The following is a 14,533-nucleotide window of genomic DNA, read 5'->3' as shown; positions in this document are numbered from 1 at the left end:
TTGAAATTTTATTTCTCATCCGTATACAAAAATATTAAGCACTTTTATAACTAAATTGGAAATCTTGTTAAAGTTTAATCTAGCTAAGTTGATTACGTTCATACTCCATTTCGAAGTAAATCGGTTGAATTGAATAAAATTAGTCGTGTCGATATAGAATGTTGAAACGTAGTGGTTAATCGAAATGTCTAAGATTTTCTAATTAACTTATATATACTTTTCATTTATTTATGAATCAAAGGCTCCTAATGTCAGCTTCCTTATTTTGATTTCCTTTACATATAATTGAAGAATGCGGCGATATGTACAACAAAATAAGTAAAAAAAACTTACTGCCACGCGGCTCTCTTTTAGTTCGAGTCTCACAGCCAGTGCTTCTCGCATAAAGACATCAGGATAATGACTCGACAGGAAGGCTCGCTCCAATTCTTCCAACTGCCAACTGTTAAAGTTAGTCCTGCTTCTTCGCCTCTTGTTGCCGCCCTCATCCGATTCTCCGTCGCAACCTGAAAAGAAGAATATGTTCATATTCAGAAAGAGATAAACCAACCCAAAAAACATAAAATTTCTATATAAATACAGATGTTTACACAATAGGTAAAACAATTATTTATTATGTAATCATGTTACTTGATATAAAAATAATATAGTTCTAAATCAAACATAATAATTATATACCTATATAACGATTATATGTAATTATTATATATTATGTAGTGTAAAAATTGAAAACAATAATTAATTCAATCCAGTTTTATTGCCAAGAGATTATTATATGTAGTTATAGCATCGCATTTTAAAATTTTATAACACGTTATAAAATGTGATCACGATATAAATACATTTAGAGGCTCAAAAAGCACATTCCGAAAATGTATGGGAATCTCCAAAAGAAAATTCGCCAATTCGATTTTTTTTATAGGATTCCTGGGCGTTTTCTTCTTACGAAAAGCTCATCTCGCGGAGCTGTGTACTAATCTCTTAAATATAATTATATACAGGTTATGTGTATAACAGGCTATAGATATCTTACATATAATGTACATATATGTATATACATATATGTCGCGGGGGTGTCCCGCGAGACTTCTCCTACCACTCTACCTTCCTGACTTCTAACAAGATAATTAAAAGTAAAAAAATCTTAGAAATGACTAAAATATGTCCAAAATTAGTCGTTTTTTAGTCTTTATATGGACAAGGCTTTAAGATTTCTAGCAACAAAATCTATCGTTTGTTAGCCATCTTTCTGTCTACTACATTTTCTCACTAAAAGAGTTATCTTTTATAAAAATCTTTATAAAAATTATCTTTATAAATATATAGTCATTTATTTTTAATGACTTGACGCTATCTCTGGGATGTTAGTTATCCAGGAATTTCCAGCTTCATAAATCAATATCGAAGTTTTCGGACTTGAAGCATTCAAATCACTCTCCAAGGTATCTCAAGGAGTCAAGAAGTTTGATGCTGCGAAACTTCTGAAGAACGAAAATGTAATGACCCGAGAAAGAGGTTGAACGAACAGAGGTCCCCGGGATTCGATGACTCGGAGATTAGGGATCTAAAGGTCCGTGGCGCGCTGCGCTGCACGCCTAGGAACAGAAGAGCCGAGAGAGTAAACGATAACGGCGACATAGGCTGAACACCCGCAATTACTTAATCGGCGCGCGCTATTGTTGCTGCGCGGCGGGATCATGTAAGTGCATGTCTCGCAGCGAAAACAAATGCAGTAGTTACGCTAACCGCCGAGCAATAATGCGGCCCGTAGTTGTAACGGCCGACGCGCGCGTTCCGATAATGAAGTTAACCATGTAGTAAAGTGTGCACTCCTCTTCAATCTTCTCCTCCGATCGAGCAGCTGCACCGGCGCGGTCGCGGCACTCGCTTTCGTGCTCGCCACTTTGCCGATGTAAATCGATGAATTCGCGCGCACGCACACTTGGCAAGCTGTATCGGTCCTTTTGTTCGTGGTGGTGTCAAGCCGAGCGTGACGCGAGTAACGGCGAGAGATTATAGCGGCAATCATCATTGTTAGACATAATCTAACAACGTAACAATTCTTAACGCGAGTTTGTACCTACGTAATTCCAGAATCGCTCTCTCGGTGAGCACACATCGCCGCGCCGGCGTAGATTTTACAGATAAAAAGAAGGAACTTTTGAGAGGGTCGATTTTGCGGATTTAATACTCGGCTCGAGAGTTTAATCTCTCAATCATGTTAATAATCGCTATAAAAATCTGCAAATCTCACTCGACACTCTTAACACTGTCGAGTGTCACGAACTGTCGATTTGATAGCCTCAAAACTCAATTTATTTTATTCCATATAAGAACAGAAAGGCTGCTTTGTTATCGCTTGTTATTGTTAATTATTTTAAGAGAGCTATGATCATGCGAGCAATAATTTACCTTTTTCTCAAAGGTTGGAGTTTGGCGAACGATCGGCGGATCGCTGCATCCGGGCAGCCAGCAGAACGTTATAATTTGCGGCAGCCTATCTCGCGCGTGATCGATATCGATATCGAATTAAGTACTGTATACTTTCGACGGGAATTATTATGTTCGTGCGACACGAAAATGGTGGACGACGTCGATGGCGGACGATCGCGAATTTATCTTAATTTCGCGCCATTTGTAACCGCGGCGCAAGGTAAACATCTCGTCGGGCGTCGAGTGAATCGAGTTCTTACAAAGTGGCCTTAAACACGTAAGCTAATACGGAAAAAAAGGAAACAAGTTACACAAACATAAAAATATATGAAGTTGAAAAAAAAATTAATTAAAAAGATCAAATATAATTAAAGTTAAAAAATGATAAAAAGAATCAATGTATAATATAAAATATGAGAAAAAACTGTAACGCAAAGCAGTTATTAAAATGTTAATTGAAAAAGTTTGTGTTTAATTCATCATCATCAACCAGAGAAGAACGATTCGACGATACCACTGATATTGCGCAAAATCCCTTTGGTATTGATTAAAATGGCGTCGGTTCCAGGAGAGCGAGACGTCCAAGGAGCAATAACCACGCGCGATTCGCAGCGGAGACCCGTACCAAAAATCGCTTTCTCATCCTATCCGGGCACGCGCGAGATAAGCGGCACGCTGGCATACTCCGAGGCATCTCGGCATCCCGGCGTATTGAATAAACATAGAATTCCAGTGATTTTACGAGGACAATCCGCTATCCCCCAATGGCGATATCTCCGATGAGGATCGGCGGTTCCATGCCGCGTGTATGCATGCTAATGGCCGGAATTGAATAAAAGATCGGGAATTATGATTGACTAGGCGATGCCAGCAATCCTCCTTCCACGGGTTATCTTAATCTCATGCGGAGTAAAACGGAGATGGAAATAAATGCTCAATTGCAGTACGAAGGATCTCGCTTCATGGGGGAATCTTCAACTTCGTGATTGCAGAATTTCGATATTGACTATGTTCGCAATGTAAAAGATTTTATATTTGTATAATTTCATATTTTACTCCATATCTAAACGTTTCATAATTTGGGGATTCTAGGAATAGTTTCTAAATAGATAGAAAATTAAACGGGATATTTATAGTTACAAATAAAAAAAAAAAATATTTTTATAGTGTCAAATTTTACTTCCCAAATAATACAGATGATCGTTATAACTCAAAAAGAATTTCTTTCTAATAATTCAAAAAGGATATCATGGAAGTATATCTTTTGACTTCTTATAAAATGAAATCGAAGTTACTCCGAAAGAAGTCTTTCTTTCGATAGGTTCTATTTGAAAAGAATCGCATATTTCAAGTAATATACGGCATAATCGCTAGATGGATGCAGTGATGTTCTATTTCTCGTAAATAAAAAACCATACAAGATAGAAAAAAAAGGCGCGGCTTTATTGAGTTTCTCAATTGTATTTTAATAAAATGAAATCAAAATATCTAGTGGATATTTTCGATTTCATTATAATTTTTATAGATTATAAAAAGATTCTCTTTTATGAATAAGAATTCAGAATTGTGTATCTATGTTGTGACATAAAAGTTGTGATGTAAATTTTCTGGGACTCCTGCGAATATTTTTAGAACAGAAATGAAATGGAAAATGAATACGTTCCATAATTTGGGTAAAAAAAGCAGTTCAGTGCGGGAAATAAAAAGCCTAATACTGCAAATAATTTTGACATTTCAGCAACCAGTTTGATTGTCCAATATAATTATTTGTAGAGCTGTGTCTAACTAAATTTTTATATTTTAGCAAAACCATTTGTTACATATAGAAATTAAATCGTTATTATTTATTATGAATTCCAGAACGACATTTTTGCGCGATAAAGACACGCGGATATTGCGAACTAAAGTAAAAGACCAACTGGAGGACTAAAAGTATCAACATATAAAATGCAGGATCAAGAGATAAAAGTCATTGACGTCGCATTTTATTTCGATCAACGTTTATTTCGAAGAGCTTGTTAATTAAGATTTACCGATGGTAGATATTAGGCACTGTTTGCGAATCGATTCAAGATTGTCGTTGAAGTGGTCGAAGCTGATGAAAAATCGCGGGGGTTGGGCATTAATCAGCGTAATTAGATGCTATTTATTCGCGAGCCATCTCGTCCGCTCCGCATCTCGTTCATTATTGATAATCTATAATCCATAATAAGCGCTCTGGTGCAACGGCAGGTTGAGAGATCGTCACGAACGATGATACCTTTATCGTGTCAATGCCGAGCCAATCGCTGCGCTCACTTGCGCCAAATTTCATAATGGAATGAAGCGGCAGTAATTAATAATCCCAATTAAATGCGATTTGAAGTACACGCACAATTTCGATGTTATGAGACAAGAGGTAAATTATATAAAGCAACGAAACGTATTTCAATGTGTGTTTTTTAAAGCTTGATTCATTTCTGTTTACAAAACCGGATGATAGCAGATTTATGTATAATTTCGGACGTTTCTCATTGCGTCAAGTTGTGTAATTATGCAAAAGAGGAAAGATGTAATTATGTAAAAATTCTCTCCCGATCATGAGCAGAAGATCCATCGTTGAGCCGAAGCGCGTCTCGCTCATATCATGAAATTAGTCGACTCATTATCATCGTGTCAGGTTCATTATGCGCCGAGTGCGTTACGCCGAGAGACAGCCGCTTCCCTCGTTAAGGAGGAAATGCACAATTCTGCTGCGAGGCGAACGCAACGAAAATAGATTAAGACGACACGATCCGCCGATCAAACCGGACGTGAAAATTGTTTAACTCGTTCCCTCATAAATTATTTAGCGCGCCGCCGCCCGCTATCATCTATCAACTTTGATAACCGTGCCCGATAATAACTCTCGTGCCTGGCCGGTCGAGACTACAGACGGCCTCAAGTGCAACCGCGTAAATACATTTTCGACCGAATTGTGCAAACGTCAAGAAGGAAAGAAAACGTGTGCGCGAGTTATATCCACGTGATTTCGTCGAGGTCAATCCGCAACGTTCATCGTACGATAAAAAATCAAGCTACGCAAATTAATTCTATCGGAGGTTATCGTCTAACTTATGATTACACTATCTAACATTTCGTGATTATAGCAACGGGAGACTAGACAAAATTACCCGTGTATTGAATTTGAAAGATGATCTTTATAAAAATCATGTACATATCGTACATATGGACCTTTATAACTTTTTTTTCTGATGATTATACAAATTTCTGAAGAAATTATATTTGTATCACTTATATTATTGTATTTATAAATTTATACTCTAAATTTTAGAGACTTTTCAATAAGAAAAAGTTTGATAGAGATTATCAGTTATTTTAATGTTTTATGTTATTGTTTAATATCTTCGTATATTATTATTATAAATGTATGTAACTTAACTTCTTAACATCTTAAAACTGTAAATCTTGTTCTTCGTATAAACTCTTTTTTTTAATAAAAATTTTGTTTTTTTAATTCCTCATAAGAATGTAAACAAAATCTGAAATGTTTACCGAATGCATATCTAATCACGATAAAAAGATTCCATGCTGTTGCTGTGTTTTTCTGTATTTCGGAATAATGTCAATCGTGTTTTGAATTTAGGTCAGATATCGAAACCTCGAGAGTGTTCTCTTTCTCTGTCCTCTTAAGATTCTTTCAATCTGAAATTATTACATTTTATATTATTCTTTTTTTTATATAGTTTCTTATGTTATGTTGATATAATTCTTGTATCCTTAAAATCTATGATTCATGAAGCATTTTGGTTCGCGTTCTTATTGTTACGCTAAATTAGCTTGCCTCCCTCCTTCCCTCCCCCCTTCTCTCTCTCTACATATTTTATGTAAAAATAAAGTAATAAAAAAGTTCAATAACTGCATTCAGCAAGAACAGCAACTGATTTCTTGAGAAATCTTGTAGTCTGTTATTAAAATAAATCAAACTCAATTTAATCGTTATTATTTAAAGAACTCCGTCATATAATTAAAACACTTTACTCCACAGTGTAAATTTACTTTTTAAACTTTAGATGCTGTTAAACAAATAGTTTACGTCAGATCTGTACAACAGTTAAAATGTTTGAAACGCGTTAAAATATTATAGAATTTTAAATCGGTATAAAAATCACCTATGCTTTATTAAAATAATTAATTTAATAAAACAATGATTTCGTAATATTTAGCCTAACATATATAATGCATATTTGGTTTTTTATTAATAAACGCAATAAATACATTAATGACGTAACATCATTTTAATAAATGACACTACTTCTGACCGCCAATTTAATAAATGACATATACTTCCTCAAACATGATTCTTGTTTGCGATTCCAATGATAGTGATCCAATTAGCGGCCGTTTTCTCGGGCGTTCCACTCTGTTTACGCCGTAGTCTATCCATTCTTTTACTTTCAATGTCGCGACTCCACTGCTTTTTAAAATATGCCTTTAATACTCGGCTGAATAGCTAATAAGCCGTTTAACGATTTACAACACCAGCGATTTATGTCGTGTATAATTAAGTCGATTCAAATTGAAAGCGTACTGTAGAAGCATCCTCCGAGCACTAATTATCGACACATCGATCAAACTAATATTATACTTGCATCTAATATGTAAACAAATATTTTCTAGGCTTGTATGATGTTAAAACAACATCAGAAATTTATATTATTATATTTGTATTATTAATTTATATTATTATAATATTATAAAAAAATATGAAAAGAAAGAGCATAAATATATTATTATATTTGTATTATACTACTAATATTTATTTAATTTATGAATTATTGAATTATCACATAAATTTGATTATTACAAAATACTCGAACGTTCTCAACACAAATTATCAAGTTCTTAAAAAATTGTTTTACTTTAAGAATTATTAAGATGCAATCAACATGTAAATTTTGATTCTGTGTCAATTGAAATTTTCTAATAAAATAAAGAAAAATTAGAAAAATTATAGTTTAAAATAAAGAAAAGCTATTCGATCATTTCCAATCACATCAGTTCTGAATGAGTAAATTATTTACGTGCGACTGTTGATTATTTTGTTAGTTATACTCTTCTTGACTCTGTCACTGGAAATAATTTTGACTTTTAATTATTTAAATTGATTGAATTTTTTCGATAAGTACTCATTTACAATAACGGGAAAGTATTGACAAGACTTAATAAACGCTCCGTGGATGTGGATTAACAAGACTGAAACATTTTCTCTCTCGAGGTGCGGCCAGCATGATCAATGACGAAGAGCATCATCATCCGGCATGGTTGGCGAAGATCGCGCGAAATTCTGGACCGTCGGGGCCGCAATCAATTTGCTGGCGAACGAGGCGTTTTTATAGATGATTTCATGTCGGTGTGCGCGATCGCTTGCGGCTGTGTGCGTTTAATACGCGTTGACGTGGCACGTTTTTAGCGCGGTGTAATCGCATGATGATACGTTACTGGTCTCTAACGACGCACGCGACCCTTCGTGGCAACTCTCCTTTATGCGGACGTCTTACTTGCTGGGAAAATGAGCGAGGGAAATGCACGAGAGACGAAAGAATGAAAGAGAGAAGAAGAAAAGAGAGAGAGAGAGGGGGAGAGGGAGAAGAGCAAGAGAGAAAATGCATGTATATGAGTGTGCATGTCGTAGATATCGGCGGAACTGGTTCTTCACCAGCCACGAAGAGCGATAATCCTTTACCGGAAGAGTTCGATCAGAAACAACGACTGGAAAGGCTGAGAGCGAAAATGGATCTCATAGGTAATAATTAATATAGTCTATCTCATTTGTAAGATTATTTTAATTATATGAATTCATATTCTTCTTCAATAAGGTGGACTTTCCAAATCAGAGTGAACCTATTTTTGTACCAAAGTCTTCTATTTTAAGAAGGTGTGCAATTTAAGTAAGGTATGCAATTCAACATATACTATATAAAGGAAAGAAGACGGTTATGGAATAAATAAGGTGCTGAATACCACGATATCTTATATAATTTATGCTGCATTTTGGCGGAGTGATTATTTTACTTCTTCACAGTCTTCTTAGATGTTAATGGGATGCACTGATCATTAATGTTTAACATGTCGTAAATTGCATTTCAGTTTTGCAAATAACGGACAGTTTTACAGATACATATATACTCTTTACGTAATTTTGAAAAGTATGTCGGTATATATTTTGTAACTTCTGTCTAGCCTGAAAACCTTGAATATTACTTTCACATGATGTAATTGAACTAAATTTGGTAATAAAATATGTGTATCCAACATATAAAGTTATATTACACGCACGAATTGATAGTATATATATTCTACATCCTTCTTTCTATTCTATAACTACAACCTACATATTTCCCTCTTCAGTTTTTTGTAAATTACTTCTTCTTTTTGTACAGTCTCTACAGGTAGAAGTTTCCTATTTATCCATAGGTAGAAAAACTTCTATACTTATAATTGGAATCACTTAATAATTGGAACTTGTACCAAAAGTAGTTATGTCACATTAATATCTCTACTGAGTTATTTCAATAAAATAAAATACTACTGTGATCAAACAGTACCCGAACTTTATTTCTTTTTTTAATTGCGGGAAAACTGTAAATCAAATCCGTTTGCTTTGCTAAGGAACTTGGTACACATGTCCTTCACATTTGGTTAAAAAATCATGGTGTTCCTTCAAACCGTTTGAGAATAACAGTTGTTTACGTCAGTGAAGATTTTTATGCGCGGCGATTTGTATCGAGCAAGAATTTGTTTGAAATTTTGCGTTACAAAGGAAATTTCGTTCACGGACGTATTCAAAATAAAGTGTATGTACCAACTTAGCAAAGCAAACGGATTTGATTTAGTTTTCCCGTAATTTTTAAAAAATAAAATTCGGATACTTTTTGATCACAGTAATATTATTCTATAACCTCTTCACTTTCTTTATATATCATTAATAGAATGATTCTAAAGGTTAATTCGCTATCATAGATAAACATATATACACATTTTGCAAAACTCGCATCAAACTTCGAAAAGTCAGATGGAAGATTCAAGTTTGAAAATTCAGTGAAATCCTGAAGAGAAAAATTCTGTACGGAATTAATTATTCGGTCATCATCAGGTTCTGATGTACCACCGTGAGAAAATTGAGATCTCTAAAAGGAACATCATCCTCGCCTTTCATGATCCTTCCTGATCTCGCAAGAACTAGACAAGGCGAAACGAGTGAGCTCGTCAGTGAGGCAGCGAAGTGCAGCCCGAAGATGTTTAATAAGTTCTTGCCCTACCTTACGCGCGTATACGCATACACCTATATACGGCCGAAATAACATGCAATTAAATTGAAATTACACCTAGGTCGTCCCAGCTAGCACCTTTGTGCATCATGTGCCATCGTAGCCTCGTCCTGGCATAAATGGTTGGCAATTCGCGTACCTTTTGTTGCGTTGTGTTATGTTCCATTGCGTAGCATAGCGTAACGTTGCAAAGCGGCATCAATTTTCAACATAAACGTAATAATACAGGTAAACGGTGGCGTGTCGATTTTATTTAAACATATGTTCAAACGTATCAATACTGGAATAGCTATGACAAACGATATCTGATAATTTCTTTGTCATCCTAATTGTATATCATTGAGAATTTCTAATGTCATCAATATGCTCATCTTCTTATGATATTTACATATTTTATTATTCTTGATAACAAAAATGCGGACTGTGTAAACTTGATAGTTGATTAATCGTTCATTTATGGTCGTGACAAGATAGTGTAACGTGAACGCAAAACGGACCCCGTACACGGCACTTACACGACGAATGCAATTCAGAAGTGAATCCAAGTTTCGTAATCACCGGCTTGGTGAGCGCCGCCGGGCCGCTTCCAGGACGCAAGCCTCCATTTAGAGGGTAGTCTCTTGTTAAGTGAGAGTCAACGACGTCATTAGCGTTAGGAACGACATCCTGGCACCCAAGAGACTGCCGCCTCCTACCTGGCAAGCAACACCAGTTTCCAGGTGAGAAGGTAACACGCCGACGATACCCATTTCGGGTCAGCTGAACTTTGCGTCTGCATCTCGCCCCTTTAAAGTGCGATTAACCCTATACTAGAGGACCGGGGCAACACGCGAGCGCCAAATGCTCAACATTTGCGTCTACAATTGTAACGTTTGTTCCAAAATTTTTCTTACAAGGACAGATTCACATATATTTTATGGATTTTGATCAGTTTTTACGTGGTTATTCGGAGGCATTAAAAAACAATCTCTGTAAAACAATAAATTACATCTTTTACATAGTAAAATAGTTGTCACTTTTATAATTGCTACTATATATTATATTTCTCCTTCGAATATAGAAACTGCCAACATTGATTAAGATTTTTTAATTTAATAAATATAAGTAAAACATTGAACAAACTTAATAATAGTCTGTTACATCATGAATTTGTAACATTATTTTAGCATTCATTTCTTGAAATGAATCTAATATAAAAATTATATAACAGCTTTTTAATAAGAATTGTACAACAGCTTTTTATCATCTATTATTTAATTTTATTATTACGCCCTTAATGGATACGATACTTCTTAGACAAAATTTTAAATTATTATCATTGTTTACCGAGCGCAGTTCATTATTAAGACTCATTATTTTTTACATTATCATATAAATAAATTATTTATTAAGCATATTCGTGACTTCTCAAAATGTTAATTACAAATTTAATAACACCAGTGTTTAACAAAGTGCAGGATAGCTTCTGCGTGAGGACCGACCGGTCGTTTTAGTCCTTTGAGATCGGGAGGGTTGGGAGAATGATCCCGGGAAAAGGGGGTTAATAAAGTAATTTAGTCTGGCGCGCGAGAGCGCGCGAGTGTGATAAAGGACACGGATGGCGAAGAAGAGGGAGAGAGAGAAGGAGAGAGAACAAGATTATTAAGCTGTAAGGCGTTAACTGGCATAAGGCGTCGGTAGGTGGATACGTTGCTTGCGTGCCAGACCGACTGCATTTGCATCTAGACGCCATCAATCCTCCTGACGCCCGGTTACATTCTCCTCTTTCCCCTGCCTGCCGAGAACCGCGTGGAGGGAAAAGGAGGCTTTCGACTTGCTCCAAGAACGACTCCTAACTTCATACCTGACTCGCGATGTGCGAAATGAAGATCCACTTGCTTGGAAGATGGTAGAGAAAGGGAATGTTGTTTTTTAACGATTACTGTTTTGCAGGAATGGTGAAGATAAAGTGGGGCAAACGATGAATTTTGGGACGTATGGGTCAAAATGATACTTGATACATATTCGACAATCGGGCACTGATAGCACCGCAGCCAATAGGTGGCAAGATTCTAATCCAGCTAGCAATCTAGCACAAAAACAAATATCGTGTGTCGCTGACTTAAGTGTCTCAAAATTTTCATTAATACAATTCGCTTTGTGATCCAATTCTCCATCTCCTACTTTATTCTTTGTTTTGAACAAAATGAAAATATATAAAAGTTTCTAGATTTTTCTGTATTTTTTATATAAGTATTTGATAGTAATACAAAAAGTTTTAGAGCAATTTAATAAAAAAAAGTATAATAAGATGATAGAGATGTCTTAAAAAATAATTAAGATAAAAAAATTTTCATTTAAATTATAAAAATTTGTATTGCTAAATATAAATATTGATTTTTTTTTATTAAACTACTTTATTTATAACATTCATTTTTAAGTATAAATTTCTAATTCCAGTCACTTTTTGCAGAGACTGATACAATTTTTATTTTGATGATGTATTGTAAAATACTGTTATTGGATTTGCTTCTTTGATAAACTAAGATACAGAACTATAATTGATAGATAATGTTTATCTTACAACTTTCGAATTTTTCAATAGAAAAAACATGTCTATATCTCTCTCTCGGGTTTACCTCAACTTGCGTAATTGTAGTGTGACACGCATTAATCCTGCGGCAAAAGTCTGAGATATTAAATCCTGTTTGCAAATCTATGCAAATGATCGTCTTGATTATGCGAAGAGCGAGGACCTAATTAAGATGAGACGGGAACCGGCGGGTGAACGCCGAAAAGGGTTGATGGAAATGAGTCCCAAGGAATCTTTGCCACGTTACGTAACGTGGATTTAATTATACGCGTGATCAAATATAATCAATGCAGTTATAAATTAAGGTGGACGACGTCCGATAATGTCTGACTGTATACAGCTTGTTTATTTTTATCCGAGTCAACGATCAGACTTAACTGTCTGGAATTATCATTCTCAAAAGGACAGTGTCCGTTTTGACTCTCTGGTTGCGCTTGGATTCATGTGTTATTGGATCGTCCAGATCTCGTGGACATTCATGTGGCCCGCAAAACTGGATCACAGTAGCTCTGGTCAACGACACATGACTGTGGAACACATCGCAACCGTGTGAGTTTTGATGACAAGCCGTGAACATAAAGAAAAGGACGAAAATGAAGAGACCATCGAGAACAAACTACATAAAAAAGAAGTTTCTTCTCATAATATGAGTAGACGGCGTATCGATCGATAAAGCGGCTTTTCTGATAAGATCTACAATCAGGCCGGTTAATTATATGTTAATACATCTTCTCGTGCGATTCTTAGTCATGTATAACTGACATCAAGGGTGGGTCCTGGTTGGCTGACTGGGCTGGCTGGCTGGTTTTCTGATCGACGGGAAGGGACAAACGGAAGTGAATCGGAAGGCTTTATTGGCTTTAGATCACGATGAGGTGGATCAATTCTCATCAATGAGATGTACTTTCGTAATGCAAAAGCATAGAACATTCAATTATTCTTGTTTTATACATAAACGAATATTTCGATAATTTTGAATGTATGATTTATCGAAAATATTCATTAATCATTTGCAAATTACGTTGATATGATTTAAGTCTCATAATTTAGGTGAATTTGTTTAAACATTTTATTTAAACTTGATTCACACAGAGAAGAAGCGATTGTCAAAATTACTTCACAATCTTTTTAGACATTATAACATGACGTGTGATCATTAGCGTTTACTGCTGTTGTCGTAAAAGCTGCATTTCAGTTTTGCAAGTAGCAGACAGCTCTAAAATTATGTACTCTACGTAATTTACTCTATACGTAATTTTGAGAAGTATATTGATATTAATTTTGTAACGTCAGTCTATTTGGAGGTCTTAAATGTGGCTTTCAAATAATATAATTGAACTAAATTTGGTAATGGAATGTGTGCATATATCCAACATGTAAATAAGTTATATGTTAATTGATATTCCATATCCTCCTTCGTATTCATAGTTTTTTTCCTCTTCAGTTTTTTATAAATTACGTTCGTTCTGTATATTCAAAGAACTTCTATCTATAGCATGATTGGTATTACTATATAACTAACAAAATTGTACAATAAAATAATTACATGAATGTATATAATGTACATGAATGTATATAAACTATGCATGAATACCATGCAATTGTTATTGAATTAACGTAATTTTAATGCCGTGTTCATAGCGGAGAAATGAAATATTTATGGAGAGTAATTTTAAGAAGCGATTGAAGTCCTCTACGCGCGCAGAAAAGCTACATTGATTGTCGTAATTAAATCATGAATAGTTAGCCATTCAATTTGTGAGTAAGATCTAATCATAAATACGATTAGACGCGATCGTTCCGCTTGATAGGGCTTTTCGAAGGTGTCGAAAAACTTGGCAACGGGAGAGCAAACGGCACTGGAACACGCGCGCATACGTGTGGCGACAAGCGGGAAATATATGGCCGCGCCGGCCGGCGTATCTCTTAATTCCCGGTAAATACTGGGAATTTAACCAGCCGGTAATAAATACCCGCATTTAAATCCCACGCGTCCACGAGTCCTGAACTTGTTTCTGCGACGCGAGATATAATTGCGAGTTTGTGTTTATTTCGCGGCGGCACCTTTTTTATTTCGCGCTCTCCCCTCTATCGCTTGCAAACTAATTACCTGTCGTGTTTATTTAACGTGTCAATTAGAAAGATTATACGGAGGCGAAAAAATATAGCGCTCTTAGACAGTTCTTCAAAAACTAAAATTGCCTTAAAGATCGTGCTC

At 35.4% G+C, this 14,533-nt stretch overlaps 1 protein-coding gene across 1 annotated transcript in view; it reads right to left on the bottom strand.

Moving 5' to 3' along the window:
- LOC105152086 (uncharacterized) overlaps positions 1-14,533 on the bottom strand; it is a 43,920-nt gene that overhangs the window by 11,804 nt on the left and 17,583 nt on the right. Inside the window, exon 2 of the mRNA XM_011066154.2 lies at positions 334-506. Within this exon, the coding sequence (XP_011064456.1) occupies positions 334-506 (173 nt within the window). The remainder of the gene's footprint in view (positions 1-333; positions 507-14,533) is intronic.

This window comes from Acromyrmex echinatior, chromosome 17 (genome assembly GCF_024713525.1).
Source record: "Acromyrmex echinatior isolate Ae372 chromosome 17, ASM2471352v2, whole genome shotgun sequence".
Classification (NCBI taxonomy): Eukaryota; Metazoa; Arthropoda; class Insecta; order Hymenoptera; family Formicidae; genus Acromyrmex; species Acromyrmex echinatior.
Note: the sequence above shows the minus strand (reverse complement) of the source record. Positions and strands in the feature narration are given on the sequence as shown.